This window comes from Rissa tridactyla, chromosome 3, assembly GCF_028500815.1.
Source record: "Rissa tridactyla isolate bRisTri1 chromosome 3, bRisTri1.patW.cur.20221130, whole genome shotgun sequence".
Taxonomy (NCBI): Eukaryota; Metazoa; Chordata; class Aves; order Charadriiformes; family Laridae; genus Rissa; species Rissa tridactyla.
In genome coordinates, this window is record NC_071468.1 from 119,089,860 (window position 1) to 119,107,939 (window position 18,080).

Consider the following 18,080-nt stretch of genomic DNA (forward strand, 5'->3'; position numbering starts at 1 on the left):
GCTGGGGCCTGTCCAGCAGTACAGAACGCTAGGCCTCACATACGTGGCTACCCATTACACTTTACCCATCTCTTTGCATTTAGAGAAAGAAAAGTTAGGGAGTTCATTCAGTTCTTCCATTTTTCCTGTGTCTGTCACCATAATCATGACAGTTTAACTTCCATGAATCTGTCTGCCTGCTTCTCAGATGTATCTGTAATGCCTCTTGTCTCTGATGGGGTTCATCTGACTACATGTAAATGTTTGTATTTAAAGTCACCCTCACTTGCTTTTGCAGCCAGTGGAAAGGAATAGGCACTTATTTACTCCATAGGGATGGTTCACCACAATCAGTTCTAGAAATCTATGCTAGGGCATGAATAATCTGCTGCAGGAGTGCTTTTCTTTTTTTGGTTGATCATACAGGAGTCTAGATGATAAGTGCAGTGTAGACACCTGCATTTAACCAAATGAAGTTTATGTTCAATGTCTTTGATCCTTAATTTACCTTGCAAGGTTTTTCCTTTCTCTTCTGTGTGCATGTATAAATCTACGTGTTGTGTAAGACACTGACAGGAGACAGTGATGCAGCCTTTTTAGTAATTGAACATTCTCATATAAAAATTAAGCATTTCTGAAAATGTTGCATGTTTCCATGGGATCCAACTGGAACAGCAAAGAGAGCCTGAAGCAGTTTTCCTTTTTTTCTTAGAATCATAGAATGGTTTGGGTTGGAAGGGACCTTAAAAGACCATCTTGTTCCAACCCCCCTGCCCTGGGCAGGGACACCTCCCACTAGACCAGGCTGCTCAAAGCCCCATCCAGCCTGGCCTTGAACACTTCCAGGGATGGGGCATTGACAGCTTCTCTGGGCAACCTGTTCCAGCGTCTCACCACCCTCACAGTAAAGAATTTCTTCTTGGTATCTAATCTAAATTTCCCCCCTTTCAATTTAAAACCGTTAACGCCTCGTCCTATCGCTACGCTCCCTCATAAAGATTCCCTCCCCATCTCTCCTTTAGGCCCCCTTTAAGTACTGGAAGGCTGCTATAAGGTCTCCCTGGAGCCTTCTCTTTTCCAGGCTGAACAACCGCAACTCTCTCATCCTGTCCTCATAGGAGAGGTGATCCAGCCCTCTGATCGCTTTTGTGGCCCTCCTCTGGACCCGTTCCAACAGGTCCATGTCCTTCTTGTGCTGAGGACCCCAAAACTGGATGCAGTACTCCAGATAGGGTCTCACGAGAGTGGAGCAGAGGGGTAGAATCGCCCCCCTTGACCTGCTGGCCACGCTTCTTTGGATACAGCCTAGGATGCAGTTGGCTTTCTGGGCTGCGAGCGCACGTTGCCAGCTTATGTTGAGCTTCTCAGTTTTCCCATTCCCAGTTTTTGTTAATGAATATAAATCCTCTTTAGTTGTATTTTCTTCAGCTTTTTGTGTGGACTGTACACCTGCATTAGCTAGATTTATTGTTACTGCATGATTTTTAGCATAATATAGTTTCTCCAAGAACATCCTGACCAAAATTGAAGTAGAGGCTAGTCTCTCTGCTCCGGTCCACTGGCAGCCATTAATAACAACAGCTGTGGTAAACTTCATTTTAGGTCTGATCCCTCAGAAGAAATCATGGGGTCCAGCCAACCCTAGGATTTAGCTATAGTGTAACCATGCCACAGATTTTACAGTTAAAATACAGTGAAAGTAATGAAGACAGTTTTCTAGTCACTCGGTTTCTGACACTGCAGAATGTCTCTGTATTGTATTAGAAAAGAAGGTCATTAGTGTCCTTTGTTCAGGAATTATGTCACTCTGCTTGGTGGTCTCATTGAAACGCTTTTTTTGTAGGAGTGACCTCCACAGACTTCTGAACTGTCAGTTCCGTCCCTTATGATTATCTCCTGTGTTGCTTTGAATATTAATGGAACAAAGCCGTCCTTGTCTGCGGTAAGCACAATCCAAGAAGAGCCTACAAAAATTAAGCAAAAAAAAGAAGATGAGTATACTGCTCTGGTTATGTAAAATGTACAAGCCCATTTTAAAAAGTCAGCCAGCACGCAAGCAGAGCAGGCTTTCTTTTCGTGCACTAAAGCCTTATTACGCTAATGACATTAAGGTCTGACAATCCACGTTAAACACACCTTTGTTTAAATGTGGAGGGGGGGGCTAAATGAAAGGTCTTGAAACGTTTGATGCATTTTGTCCCTTATTTAAATTAAGTTGAAAAACAAGGTGCCTCTTTGCTAGTTCTGATAAACTGTAAGTATCTCCATTTTCTGAAAACTCAGCCGGCATTTCCATGCTGACTTTTGTTCTAGTGCCATCTACTTCTGCTTATCCTTTTTGCTTTTCTGCTCTACCCAAATGATGAGAAGATCATAAAACCTGAAAAAGTTGTCAAAGAAAATGACTGTCTTCTATTTGTTCTAGAAGGAAGTGGGTGTTTCCCTCTCCTTCACTGTCAAGCCAAGATGTTTTCAAAGTCATATAGGAAATGGAAGGAAGTTACACCTTGAAGAAGATGTACAAAAAGATACCATGATTTATAAAAGATGATTTACAAAAGCTGATATAATAAAATTACTTGTCCTTTAATTATTTATCAAATCTTCTCATACAGAAGAGAATGAACAAAATCTGAATGACATTTTTAATACTTTTTTTTTTTTTTAAAAAAAAAAAGAGTCAAGATTAAAAAACAAAGACATCAAAATCATTCAGGTTCACTTTCTGTATTGCATAGAAGCAGAAAATAAAGCTACCCCCCCCCCCATTGTTTTTTACTTTCCTTTGCAAACCAGCTTGACAATGAAGCTGTGTGTACCATATATATTTTTTTCTAGTGATTAATCTGTTTCCTTTTGGACTGGATATTGCAGTTCTTATAGAAAATAGTGAATTCCTTATTTGTCTTTTTTTCAGTTTGACATTTTATGAAAAAGAAAAAAATCTGTGGCAACTGAAAAGCATTGTAGGAGCCCTTGTATCACATGTTTTTCTTAGAGCATGTGATCCTGTCATTTCTGAGCAGGGGCATTAGCTGGGATCTGAGGTAAAGAAAGCCATGTTATGTTCTGTTGTTGAAATTTTTCATTTTGGGAGATAAAGCTGTATTTTGAAAAGGTATGTGAAAAAAGGAAGTGTAGAAAATCCAGAAGAACCATCCTTAATTTTTGTCAGTTGTAATGAAGCATGTTCCTGGACAAGGCAAATCTCCCCTCCTTATACTATTAACAAAGCACTTTTCCAGGCTGCTACACTATTGCATGTTGTCATGTCACCTGTTACATCATAAGAAGATTGTCATTCCAAACCATGAATCTTTAATCTTCTACTCTTAATACTTTCTTTCTAATTCTGGACAGACTTCGGATTCCATAAGCAATGGGCCTGAAAGTGGAAATTCTGCTGTCCAAATTGATAGTTACCTTGTTGGTTAAATGGATAAAGCATACTCTCATGTTCAACTCTTGGGACTTTTTATTTTCATCCATGTTTGAAATTCTCTGTCATTGATAACACTTGGCTTTAAAGCATATCCCACAAAGTATTTCAATGGTGGAAAAACCTTGTGCAGGATGTAGTACCCTTTTGCTCTGCACAATTATTACAACGATGACTTGCTGAAAAGAGAGACTTCTGTGTGCTAATACCAGGGCACTACATGACAGTCTATATTTAGTACAGGTAATGGTATTACAGCCCTGGGCTTAAAGTGCACATGATGAGGCCAAGTTCATTGCTCGTATAACTCTGATGATCTTAATGGCCTTGCTGCGTGTGGGTACGAATTTGGCTTACAGTTGTGAACTTCTTTTTCCCAGTATATTCCAGTTTAAGTGTTTATTCATAGTAAAAAATGCCAGGCTGTCGTTGCAATACAAGCACGCTCTTCATTACGTCCCCTTTAATTATACAGTATTAAAGGATGGGAGTGATATGTTTATACATCACATTTAATATTCATGCCTTGTGGCAAAGGAAGGATTTAGGAGTATAAACCTGTACTGGTCAGAACTGAATAAAGAGCTACATAACTGCTTCTGCCCCAGACTTAATAATTTTGCAAGATTTTGGTGAGTTTAGAAAGATTTTTGTTTCAGTTGTTCTTTTTGCTGTCAACAAGCAAACTCAATTTCAGAAAAGACAAGCACCACATTGAACACAAAGAGGGACATGTTAGGATGATTCTGAGACATTGTCTTTTTGATATCTCTGAAGTCTAATGCATGAAATTGAGGAGTGGTGTTCTTCTAATTAAATGTTATATATTAATTGTTATTTGAATGTCATGTCATGTCATTCAAATGTTAAATGTTCTATAGAGCTAAAAATAGGTTTTCTCACAGGCCCATTATTTATTATTTTCCTGCTGAACTCTAAACTACTTTTTTCATTATAGGCATTTGTTTCCAAAATCAAGAATTGGAAGCTCAGGTTAAAAATGACATTCTCCATGCCATGCAAGGGCAAAAGCCTGCTGGGAAATAGCTCAGACCTCTACAGGAAGTGGAATTTTTTTTTCATATATGACTCCGCTGCACTGTACAGTCAATAGAGAGTGTTGATGAAAATATGAAACCTGCATACCCTTTTTTTCTGGAACAACTCAGAAACTGCTGTAAGCCAGGGGAAAAGTGAAATGGCTCAATGTGTCTTGCATAAAGGCAGCTCCGCTGATCTGTGGTGTATTTGTAGCCCCCTTTCTTCATTTTTGCGGTCGACAACAAGGAGATAAGCAGAATATGAATGGCAGAATGGTGCATATTTTACATCTCTCTTTCCCACTGTCCTTGATGCCAGCACCAGTAATGTCACAGGCCTGGTTTCTTTTTCGTCAATAAGCCTATTATATAGCAGTCTGGTGTATAACTATCATTATTTAGAAAACTATAGCTTATATTATTGCTTTTCTTTTTGATTTCCCCAACAGTTGAATTCATTTCTCAGAAGACGGAGTATACCGATTAAGCCAATATGTCTCAGTCTGTCAGGGGTTAAGACAAGGGGTAAGACAGAGAGTAATTTATGGATCTCTCAGTGTGGAAATTGTGCAAGATCATAATTGTAGCCAACTGCTGTGTACTGTAAGATTATAATATACTTAGCCTGTGATGAGAAAAGCCATCAGAAGCATTATAGAGAAACAGCTAAAAAATAACAGTATATATGTCGCTGAGAAGGTAGCATACATGAACAGGCAGGGACAAGGTGATTCAGAGACCAGTCTGGGGCTGGGATTTCCCTAGCTGCTCCTGTCCTTACAAGTTTAGTGGTGGGTGGTAGAAATGTGAGATAGATTGGCAAATTAGAACATTGAGCTTCGTTGTTTATCTTACATTAAAATAATCCCAAATGCTACATGATACATACATACATACATATATATATATATAAAATATTCTGAGAATGAATTTTTCTCCAGCCTACTCTCTATTGTCAGATCTCGGATTTGCTTGTAAAGATGGGCAAAGCAAAATGCCAAAAGGTCTCAAGGAAGCATTTCTTTTTGCAGGTAGTACAGTGTACTGATTATTTTCTCAGCCTTCCTCTGTAGAGGCATCTGACATATTACTCTGGTAATAGGTAGTTCTGGAGTTACTTAGCATTTAAGTGATTTCAAGAGACACTCTGATGTATTTCAAACAAAGGAAAACACATATTTATAAAAAAAAAGTTATCTATCACAGTTTATTACAGTATGAGGTAATTATTCTACCACAAATGCCTCTTTTATGCTAAAAATCTCAGGTGAAACCAGATACCAGAAATAAAAAGAACATACCGTGTTTCATTTCAATAACAGGCAGATCAAACAGCTGCTGGACCAAATTCAAATGGATCTTGCCATCACAGAGGAGAACATCTTTTGTTTCTTCAGTAACTGCTCCATTTGAAAAACTTTTCTTCAAATGCATATATGTAAAAGAAAAGATCTTGTTAAAAGCCTAGATATTGTGCCTGAATTCTTTTAACCATTCCTCTGCTCTTACTCCTTTCAGTTCTGTAGTCATTTTGCTTTTTCTTTGTCTGTCTTTGCTACAATTTACAGATGACACCATCATGCAGTGCAATCCTAGGCGCAGTCTCATAGTCCCATGTGAAGAGCAATATGCCTCTTCGCTTTGCTTTGTGTATTTACACAGCTCAAAACTGCATCAACGCTGTATATATAATGTATTAGGTCATGCATATATGTGTCCATTGGGCCTTTCTGCCTGAAGAGTCAATTCAGTGGAAGGGAATATATCATGTCTGGAATAAAGTTGTCCAAGATGCTACCAGAGCAAATGAGTCCTCTGCTCACTTTTGATTGTATGTGTGGGTAGTTTTGATAGTCATTGGTCACCTGTTCCACCCCAGTAAAATAACCTCAGCTCTGGCATAGAAATAGTTGCAGAGAGACTGGACATAGCAATGGTCTCTCTGAAAAGCTGTCATAACAAGGTAGGTTGGGAATCCTGTGACTTCTTTGAGAGAGAGGGAATGTATGGTTTTACAGCCCTGGAATTTGCAGTGACATTCACTAAAAGAACAGGCTTGAATATAAAGGTGGCGTATTCATGCTTCATGAAGTTTATCTGGCCTTGAGAATCAACACCTTTGTGTTCTGTCATTCTGATTACTACAAAGTGCAAGGACTACAAAATAGTTGAGCTAATATAGTTATGGAGTGGGTATATAATTTACATTTACGTTTTCCTATCTGCTATCATTTGAAAGTCGTTTTAGCATGAAGAGTTTTCCAGTGACTCAATACCATTATAAAATATATGTGAATTGGACATTTTCGTCTAAATATACTTTGCTAAATATACTTGCAATACTTTGTCCCATAAATTTAATTTTGTTTTTTCCTCTCCATACTTTCCACCTGGGTAGTTCCCATGTGTTGTGGTGTGTTTTTCCTTTGGCATCCCTTATGTTTGCAATCCCCCCAGATTTAATGTATTTGTTATTTGAATGAACAGTCTATGTATGCCATTTCCTAGACCTTTCTGGTTTGTACATTCAGAAGGGATCCAGGTTAACATTTTAGAAGGAGTTGAAAAGATGTCATCTATCCTAACTCCTGTTCTGGTCTTACCCTGTCCGTGTCTACTTCATATCCTTGAATCTTTCTTGCTAATATGAAAATTACAGTTGAATGAATTCACAACTGCATCTCCTATTTCAGTACATAGTAACCTAACCTTTGACTAAATATATGTCTTTTTTAATGCTTGTCTTCGTTTCTAATTGCGCTGCCTTTTGACTCAGATGCTTTCTCAGTGAACATGTGCTTTTTTTGCTGTGTAACAACCTTTCTAAATCAATCACTTTCATTTTTCTGTACATAGTATGTACACTGTCATGCAACCACATTGGATTCTGTAGATCAGAATGTCTACCAACTGTTGCAAAAGTATTTTTTCCTCACTCTATCATAAATTGGCCATGCAGATAGTTTATGGTTGATTGTTACTTATTTATGGATTATGACTAATTTTATGGTAAGGACCATAAAAATATCTTTCCGTTAAAAATGTAAACTTTCGGACTTTCAGAGGGCTTCTCATCTCTTTCCCCATTCAAAACAGCCAGAAATTGTTGCTCCATAAATAATAGGGAAATACCTAAGGAATGCATCAATGAGTAGCATTTTCTTAGTCATAAATGTATAGTAACTTTTTATTACAGCTATAACATATAACAGAACTTCTTTGTCATTTTTAGGTCTCTTCAAATTATATAGTACTATATTCTATTGAACCTAAATACACTTCAAACTCAGTGGGCTGAATGGTCATCAATGAGCATCTGTTTTGCATTTCCATTGCAAAGATGCTATTTGTGCAAAGCTTTTCATTGCTGCATATTGTGGATTAGTACATCTAACATCTACTTCATTTTCCTGAATTTGGGTTGAAATAGCAGAGTTTATCCAAACTTGTTCTTCAGTTAATGAGCTACAGAAAAATGTGGACTGTAAATGAGACAGGCACATTGCCTTGACCCGAGTGGTTCATTTTTTCACATAGATGTGCTTCAACTCAAGAATAATCAGAAAACAATCTAGCTCTGCCTCTGTTGACTTGAAATCAGTTGAATGGAAATATATATTAAGGATGACTTTGTTCCAGTGTCTCCTACTTAGCCTTGCAAGTTATTATTGTAACAGCCATTACAAGTGGAAGACATTTTTGTATATACAAAACTACATAGCATCTATTTTTTATCCTGATGAGTTTTTCAAGTACAGACCTCAAAGCTTAAGATTCAAGTTGTTTGTCTTCCATCACTTGTGAGCATTCATATTAGCTATTCTCTCTGTTTTTTTCATATACTTCCATTTATAATGATAAACTTAATCATCTTTACATTTTATTTTTGTCTGCTGGCAAATTCTGACAGGTCAAGAATCCTTCTCTGTTTTAATATTCTAATTATTTAGCCTTTTTTGTTTAATGTCGAGTTTAAGTGATGATAACATGCCTTCTCTTTAAGGAATATGTTCACACACGTCATATATATTAACTGATTTAAACACATGCCTTCTAGAGCGCTGGGTAACTGTTAGTACTCCCTTTTTATAGATGATCAAATTCTTACACAGGTAGATTAGGAGATTCATTCAACGTCATGCAAGTAATTTATGAGAGAGTTAGAAGTACAAGTAAAATCTCACCTCAGTACTTCCCATTTTCATGCCTTAACCCAAAGACCATTTCTAGTCAAATCTAAATTTAATCCACCTCTTCCTAAAATGTGTATCTCTGGTTTTGCTGTGTTGCTATTTATCTCCAGTAGAAGCCAGAGGACTTGCCATTGTCAGATTAAAAGCCCTTAATATTAGTTGTTTTATCCTAAACCAAAGTTTAGCGGTAGACTAAGAACATATTAATTACAGAAGGAACAAATACATTTCCACATACAGGAGTGGATATTTTCAGATTAAGTTTCTTTAGCCAATTTCCTGTAGTCTGTCAGGTCCAACTCTCCCTCAACAAAAATCCAACAGAAAGAAACGATCAATTCCAGAATCGTTTTCCTTCATGCGTGCCAGCCTGCCCCTCGATCAGATTTTATAACCTGTAAAGGGTCTTCTGGGCTGCAGCCAGCCCATCACAGCGTTGCCAAACTGTCTTTCAAAACTCGTGGTTTGGAATGCAAATATATATGGGAAGAAAATAATTTACTAAGGTAAAAAGGGTTCCTGGATTAGATGTTATACTCCATATATCTGCATGATAAATAAACATCTCTTTTATTACTTTTTTGAACCCCACTGAGCAGTCAGCCAGTTCTGCCTCTTGACCTTTTTCAGTATTTATCTTGTATTCCCTAATGCACTGCCTACAGTTGCCTGGATGCTAAGATCATCTTCATGAACTTAAATTCAACGACTGATGAAACAGTGAGGTAAATAAGGATATGCTAGCAATCAGAATTGTTTTTACTAACACTGGGTTAGTGATTGATTGCAGTTTGAATGTGTCTTTCTTGCCCATAAATGTCTATAAATGTTAAGTGTTTTCCAGATGAGGCCTCATGGCTGTGTTGCCCAGTGGTGCATTACTTACTTACTGGATGTACCTGACTCATGTACCCACAGATTGCCTTTGTTCTTTTCATAAACGTATCACATTTTTGACTCATAATCCTCTTGTAGTTACTTAACACATGCAAGCTTTTTCATCCTTGGTTGTTTCCAGCTAATGAATATCCAGTTTATAGCAGAAATTCCTTCTGTTAATCCCGGAATATATCACTATGCACTTGAAATTAGTTAATTTCAATCAATTTTTTTTTATTCTAGGTGCTAAGGTCATCAAATTACAGGTGCGGTATCCTGATCCTCTCTTGACTACTTCCTATCCCACTACTGACTTGATGCTATACGCAGATTATATTAGCATATCTCAACAGATCATTAATGAAACTTTAATATTAGCCTGAAAATCAATCACGAGAAAATCCTCTAGTAAATGTCTTCCATTTTCTTTTATATTACTATAACCGTTTACTGTCTTCCTTCCGGCTAATTCCTTAACCATCTTATATTTCTTCTATTAATCCCTATTCTCTGCTGTTGAACAAATAATTTCCCCCGTGGCAGGATTTCAAGTACTGTACTGAACTGCAGGTATTTTAAATATTCTTCATATCCTTTGTGTTAATAATCTGTTCTTATATAAATGAAAGGTATCAGGTTGGCCAGTCACATATATGCATTCTAAGATGAGGAGCGCTGTAGTTGCATAGAGCTCTGTTTCCATTTTCTTAAACCCTTGATTTCAGCTCTTTGTGTTGTGCTTCAGTGGTAATTTCAGTTTTGATACCTTAGTACCCATTAGTCAGCTTGCTTTTGCCTTTCCCCCACATTCATTGCATGGGATGAGAAAAAAACTGGTAAATTAAATAGACGTGGGGGATCTGGACAAGAAGACAATGGAAAGAGAGTTAGATGGCTAAGGAAGAGCCCTGGAGAGAAATGAGAATTGTGATTTTTGGTATTTAAAGTGCTGTGTGGCGTTAACTCTTGTGCAGCATTGCCACTAGTAGTATTAAGTAGGTTTGACAGCCTGCACTGCCCTTACCTGTCATGATTTCTGCTGTTGCTGTGACTCCTTTTTGATTTTTTGTGGATCCTGAATTTTCATTTTTTTTATTATTATTTTGTTGGGTTTTTATTTTTGGTGGAGATCTTAATATCTTTGCTTGCCCGTATATGGGACATTCCAATTGCCACCCTAATTAACCTGTTAGAGGAGCATAAGCCTGTAAAATGTTTATGTTGGAAGACATCTGAGGTGCTCAGGGGTGCTTAAATCCCAGTGCAGTTTGCGTTTATAGTGCACATCAGCATTTCAGATGATATGATGCTAGGATTTCTCTACTCTCGGCTCATTAATAGTTCTGCAACTATTGTTTCAAGTATATTGTCATCTAAGATATACCCTTTGTCCTCATACTTGTGCTTCCGTGATCTTTATGTTTTGAGTGTGGGGTGTTTTTTTTAACTCAGATCTTTACTTTCTTTGCACAGCACAAAAAGTGGGATTCATTTTTGACATTACATATTCCTTTTCCTTTGCGTCTATGTATCCAACAAACAAATCATCTGGTCTAATAAAAGGTATTGTGTCTCCTCTACAAACCCTGCTTGTCTGCTATTGATCAGTTTCAGAACATTGTTGTCAGAATTTGTTCTTAACAAATTCCTCAACCTTTGCTCAAAATGTTATCCATGCATTAATCACACCTTGTCTTGACTACTGCAGGTCTTTATTTTACGGTCATCCTAAATCTCTTCCTTCTAAACTTCAGGATGGCTGACTAGTTTCTTACTCCAGGGAGCAGCCACGTCACCTTCCTCTTCCATCATTTTCATGACTTTCTCTCTATTGCTCAGCCCGAGTCAAAATTGCCCTTTGGATTTCAGAAGGGTTCATGGTCTTATTACAGCCGATCATTGCAGCCTGGTCTTTGCTCATTTTACTGTGCCACCCTTATACCCCCCTTCTGTATTTCTACTTCATGTAATTCTATCAGAAAAACTTTATTGCCATATGTTTTTGGACCCTTTCTATTCATCTCCTAGCTCTGTGTAAAAAATTGTTTATTTTATAGCTGACCTTGGCAATAAAGTTTCCCACGGTGAATTGTATGAAGATGCTATAAAAGTACAAATTGACTTGTATACAATTATTGGTGAGTGCTAAGAAAAGGAAATCACGGTGACTAATTACTGAAAAGATATTTATTTCCTGTTTAATTATGCAGTCTATGCTCTCAGTGATATACACTTTTGACATAATACTGCTCGTGAGCAAAATGTAGGAGTTTTAAGATATTCTTCAGATTAAGATGAATCTTATTCCTCCTGGAGAGGTTTGCCTAAATGCCATTAATTTCAAATCCAGATTGGCTTTATTTCTACTGTAATTAGCTTTTGAATGAGGCTATTTTAAATATTCTGCAGCTGTTCCTTTTCTTGGGGAATAGGATGAAAAAAGTATCTTTTTGCAAAATGAAACAGAAACAAATCTGTGACAGATCCTCGTCTCTTCTTTTTTTTTTTTCTTTTTAAATAATATCCTCTTATTGCGTCTGTCTGTCTGCCCTCCCACGCTATCCTGAATCACAAGTCTGTATGTGATGAAAGAGCAATAATATTTGCTTTTCAGGGTTGAATGATCAAGTCACCTCTGGTGGCTGAATGCTATTACACAAGTGATAGTGCAGTGACATTTCCAAAGTGTGAGTGATCATGTTTTTCTTTTATGGCTATGGGCTACAAAGAATATAAATTCTGGTAGTACTGCATGGACGTGACTTCAGAGGAGTTATAGGTATGCTAGCACTACCAGAATAAACAAAGATTTTGAAGACTATTTAGTGGGCAGTCATTATGAATTATTAAGTAATACACATTCTGTTTTATATTATGGTTTTCTAAGCAGAACTGGAAACATACATAAATGTCAATAATGCTGCTGCACAACAGCGTTCATAATTGCCCGTTAATTATTGCTACATTTTTATCTATTATGTTTTAAACTTTCCTTTTATGTTTTTAATGCATAAATATGGTTATGCAGTACTAATCGTTATCTTTCATAGTACAATAGATTTCTCAATCAAGATTGAGCCTCTGCCGTGCTGGGGATTATACAAACACTTAAGAAGACAGGCACTTGGCACAAAAAGCTGAAAGATAATGGCCATATTATTGACTGGACTGCAGTGTTCCTAAAGCTTAGAATGTTTTCCACAGGCTGATATTTATATCATAAAGCAATAAAGCTATTTCCTGACTTTTTGCACTGTGAACACAGAGCCTGGCTGGAACCCACAGCCCAGCTGGTCTCTGAGCTCACAGAGCGCTAATCAACTCCTGAAGGAGGAACAAGGTTCAGATGTCTGAATCCAAACTAATCAAAACAACTATTTTCTGAGAAAATTATTAGCTGCCTATGAAGCAAATATTTCCCTGTCTGTCTGGAGACCTTTTTGCCATCAGTCTATTTTTCATTATTTTTTGGCATCATGCTGTGATCCTGTTAGATTTCAGAAAGGGGCTGAACTATGCAAGGCATTAGCTGCGAGACTTACACAGAAAAACTGTGTTTGTCGGAAAGACATTAAGTGGCACTTTCTCTGAGTCATTATAATGCAGTACTAGCTATGCTTTCTGCTGGCTCAATGTGAAACTAACCTGTTCAGGTGAATGAGAGTCTTACTTTCTAAATGTAGTTAGTCTAGCAGTATTTTAGAAGCACTAATATTTTCTTCTTTGCTTACAAAGAAAAAAAGAGGTTAATTAATTCCTATTGCTTGTGCAAGCAAACGTGCACAGTGACTTCAGATCTTAGATTAATGCTACGTGTCACAAACAAAACTTCTCTTTGGAAAGGTTAATCCAATTGAATCCAAGAGATAGGGCTGCTTGCTAAATAAATAAGTTGATTTATGCTAAGAAATCAGAATTAATTTGAACATGCTGGGGTAACAGAAGGGCTTCCTTCTTGGCAAATAAAATCCTAAATTATTTAAATAGACATGTTGCTTTTTTCACCAGAATTTGTAAAATGTATTCAAGTTAAATTATTGACTACTTCAGATCAAAAGCTTTGCTTTTATCCAGAGTACCTAACATACTAGAATCTGCTTAAATGCCAAGTAAACAATTGCTATACGTGATGAATATGATTGAATTGAGTCACCATTCTTTTAATGAATTTTTAAGGAGGGGTACTTAGATGCCTGCATGGATTCCTTTAACGTAAAATGAAGTCAAATTTGTTTGACAAGTACATACTTCAGCATCATCACAATGCAATGTATTACTTTGACATAATGCTGCTTATGTTGCAGTAGAAAAGAATGCATTTATAATTGTCATCTACATCCTGAACGGGACCCCAGTTTTAGCAGCAATACCACTAGCATCAGCATGACCAAAAATATTATCAGTTTTATGTTAGTATTACTGCAAATAATACTAAGAATAATACCCAGAAATAATTACCTAATTTACATTCCTTAGTTGAAATTCTTATTGAAGCCAGTAGGAATTTTGCCAAAACAAGGGTGGGATAGGAACGTGATGATTTGACATTCATCTATTTAGTGAAATGATAATTACATATTGACAGACTTTTTTTTCCAGAAAATTTGAAGGGGTAACATTTTTTACAAATTAGCTATGTCCAGCTCTGTGAAGATTAGTGGTGAGAAATTAAAGTAGAATTAAGCCAACTTCATGTCATGCCCATCTGAATTTTCCATAAATTTAGATTCAATACTTTGTATCAGCCTTCATGAATGTCTAGCTATCTTAAAACTTTGGATTTGAGCTCGGGTTTGAATTTATTATCATAGAATTATAGAATGGTTTGGGTTGGAAGGGACCTTGAAGATCATCTAGTTCCAACCTCCCTGCCCTGGGCAGGGACACCTCCCACTAGACCAGGCTGCTCAAAGCCCCATCCAGCCTGGCCTTGAACACCTCCAGGGATGGGGCATCCACAGCTTCTCTGGGCAACCTGTGCCAGTTTCTGGTGGGCTACTGTGCCACCCTACTTACAGGCTCATCTCTGCACTAAACTAACGTATAAACCTTTTCTACATTAGCAACTGTTTGGCTCCGTTCTCTCTCTTTGATAGATGCAAAAAATCAGCTAATATCTAAGACAATTGTGCTTAATCAAAGAAGAGCAAACAGACACAAATCTCCCATGTGAAGTGTCCTCTAAGTTACCCACATCATCCTGAGTTATTGTTTCAACATCAAATTATAAAATCATTTTAAGTTAAGCTTGATGCCAAACTCAAGTTACATTTCTCATGGGTTGATAAGAATTAAACTGCATCCTCTTGATTTAAAGGTAAATACAGGATTGTTTAAAAGTCACAATATTTTTAAGCTGACAAAAAAGTTACCTGGTAAGTGATATGAACGACGGGTGGTTCCTGCGAACATGGATAGGCTAAAGATATCCTCCTCCCATTTTTAGCAAAGTCCGTTATTTCAGAAAGACTCAGTTGTAACTCATTGAAGCTGCCACAAAGTCTCTCTAAATTTCTAGATATGTGACTTATTCCTCTTTCACTTGGCAAATTGTTGTTTCTAGGAGAACTTGATGTTTCTTGGATCACATTGAACTGCACTTTAGGGGAAGCTGGTCTGCTGGAAAGCCTGGTAGATGTTCCAAAACCAAGAAGAGACACTGAACGATTGGTAGGTTCAGCATCCAGTGTTTCCAAGGCCACCAAGGGGTCACCTGGGAGCCTTTTTTCATCCAGGTCACTCACACTTGATGAAGAGCTCTGCTCATAACTAGGGCTCTTTACTTCTTCGATGAGTCTTCTCCTGCCACTAGGAGATTGAATTACTGTGCTTCTTGGTATTAACAGCTCCCTGCTTTGAGGTTGGTCTTCTGTGGCAAGATTTTCAAAGAACTTTCTTTTCCCAGGAATATTCACAGAGGATTCGAAGTTATAAAAGATATTCTGCTTAGTCTCAGGCAATGCTGAAGAATCTTCTTCCAGCATCAGTTCTTTGATCATCAGACGCATTACATACCTGTCTGAGCTCGAAGATGGAATGAGACTAGGCTCAGGGAACTTTTGCTTCCCAATCAGAATCAATAGGAGTTTATCTGTCAAAAAGCATAGGCCCTTTGGTCTTTCGTATTTTTCCAGCTGGATTTGTTGAATATGAGGCATGCAAGAAGAGGTTACTGAATACACCAAAACAATGTTAGAAGTATTAGAAGCTACTGCCACAATCTGAGCTCTAAGGTCAAAAGCCATTATATCAGGAACCAGAATACCTGGGATGGTGACTTTCCTGGTGGTGGTTACCTTCCTCTCAAAAGTCACCAAGATCAAGTGAGAAGAATCTTGACCATTTGATGCTGCAGAGTCTTTGCGTTTCAGAGTAATAAGAGGACTGGGATCAGACCGACGGTGGTTTGTAAGAATATGGGTTAAATCCACAGGACCTGACGAAGAAGAAGCAACTGAATCAACACCTGATCTGTCTGAATCTATGGACTTTCTTCGCAGGTCCATGGAGTATTCCTCATCACCAAGCACCAGGGCAGACTGTGAGATTAAAGAACCAGTTTCTGTACCAGATGGCATATCAAATGCAATGCCCGCATTCAAACCACAGATATTATCTAAAGGAAGCTCAGTAGCTACAGCAATTTGGAAATCCAGCGTGGCTTCTATAGCACAGATATAACCTCCCACATCAAAGACTGGGCAAAAGGAGCAGGTATTTAGAGTTTTCTGAGCATCATCCCATATGTAGGAATGCAGGGCACTGCCTATAGCAACTACTAAACGATTACCATCCTTAGTCCAGCAAGCACAGTGGATAAGCCCGCTGCTTTTGATATCTGCCTTAACTCTATTATTGTCAGTACGAACAGCATGCAAGACTGAAGCATCTCTTTTTGTAAGCACAGCCAAGACCTCCTTCTTTGGATGCCAGACGCAGCCCCGAGAAAGCAGCGGAAACGGCTCACCAACTTCACAAGTCTGAGAAATCAAGGGTTTGTTCTTCTCTGCAGTGCTGTAGCCCAGCTGCCAAACGCTAACATGCTTTTTATGCTGAACAGCGAGCAAAGCTGGGGTGTCTGTAGAGCAACACGGGCCCCAGTAAAGCCCATGAACATGTTCAAATTGACCAACAACACTTGAGTCTCCAAACTTTAGTTCTCCGTTATGATAGTGTAAAGCAGTCAGTATCACTTGCTTCCCATCTGTCCAGGCAATTCCATGCACGGGGTGGATGGCCTGATATAAAGCGTTGAGGCCAGTTCTCAGCAGCTTTGCCTTTCCCAGCTCCATCTTTTTAAGCTTTCTGGCTACTGGTGGTTGTTCCAAAGTAGGGAATCCATGGAATTCACTTGCAGATCATGAGGAAAATTTTATCTTGTATCTCCTTTCCAGAATCAAGCTGGTGTTTCTGCTAATAATCCAAGAGCCTATATCGTGAACTCCTTCCCAGTAAACCTGCAGCTGCTCTTCTAAGTATAAATCCATGTCAAAGCTGCTTTTCTTATGTCTTTTCCTGGGAGGAGTTATCATCTTCATGTGATGGCTAACAAGGTTTAACCAATTACTGTTCGTTTTCGTAGAAGTCTATTTTTAACTCTTCACTGCTGGGTGTATATTTAAAAATAACACGCTAATACCTTGACCTTCAGTGAATGAAGGTCTTTAATGAAGGCTGGAGAGAGATCATACACTGTTAAGCCTAAGTATTAAGCTACAGCCTGGAATAATGACCTGACACTTCTTTCAGCCAGCCTTTGAAGGATAAAAGAAGATTTAAACATACCTGAGAACTGTACGGGGCAGATTGCAATCTCTGATGGACAGCATCTTTCAAAGATGCAAGATCCTAAGTGGCTATGAAAGGGAAGTAGAAAAGGGAAATCATGTTCTGTTCTGTTAGTGGTTACAAGAGAATGCAGGAAGGGGAGATTTTTGAAAAAAGCAAAATAGCGTAAATGCAAAGACAGCTGATTAGCGTTCATTTTACTGGGACAGATTTCCTAGCTACAAATACATATTGATTTCTTTCTTGGTCTTCCTCAGAAGGCTTGTATCTGAGGACCATTCCCTCATGATATAGCCAAAATGCAAAGAGGAAGCCAAAATTGTCACGTTTCCCTAAACTGCAGTTTCTACAGTATGTAACATAATATCATGCAAAGATCCTTGAATTGGCAAAGACCCAACCAACAAACTCATGTAACACAGTGGGGCCATGTGAGGATACACCAGTTTGTTTTGTCTGCATTGTTTCAGGACCAGAGCTGGTTCGGATGGACTACCTTGGGTGTCTCCGTTCTTCCCTCCTCGGTACATCTTTTTCTGGGATTAGCTTGGACAGAGCATGCATATCGCTGAACATAAATTGTCAGTGTGGGATTCATTACTTAAATATAACTAACCATTACTGTTTTCAGTGGCCTGGGATATCTGAAACAGCCACACTGGGCTGGCAGATATGGCATAGGACTTGGAGAAGAGTAGTACCATTCTGGAGTGGCAGCTGGCAACAAAGAGATGATCCCTGGATAGTCCCTAGACTGTCTAA

The 18,080-nt window shown here is 38.2% G+C and overlaps 1 protein-coding gene across 1 annotated transcript; it reads right to left on the minus strand.

Annotated features, from left to right (window-relative positions):
• Window positions 1–1,776: 1,776 nt before the first annotated feature.
• LOC128907270 (WD repeat and coiled-coil-containing protein-like) lies at window positions 1,777–16,825 on the minus strand. The gene is made up of 3 exons (XM_054195932.1): window positions 14,903–16,825; window positions 5,760–5,880; window positions 1,777–1,943 (listed from the first exon to the last, which is right to left on the minus strand). The coding sequence occupies exons 1-3, from the start codon at window positions 16,820–16,822 to the stop codon at window positions 1,777–1,779; spliced, it is 2,208 nt and encodes a 735-aa protein (XP_054051907.1). The 5' UTR covers window positions 16,823–16,825.
• Window positions 16,826–18,080: the final 1,255 nt, after the last annotated feature.

Bases quoted from the DNA above. Each gene is read 5' to 3' on its own strand.
- LOC128907270 (XM_054195932.1), bottom strand. From the start codon at position 16,822: ATGGAGCTGGGAAAGGCAAAGCTGCTGAGAACTGGCCTCAACGCTTTA. The intron at 5,881-14,902 runs GTAACTTTTTTG...ATGCATTTGAAG, and splicing joins TCGTTCATATCACTTACCAG to AAAAGTTTTTCAAATGGAGC. The intron at 1,944-5,759 runs GTATGTTCTTTT...TAATTTTTGTAG, and splicing joins TGTTATTGAAATGAAACACG to GCTCTTCTTGGATTGTGCTT.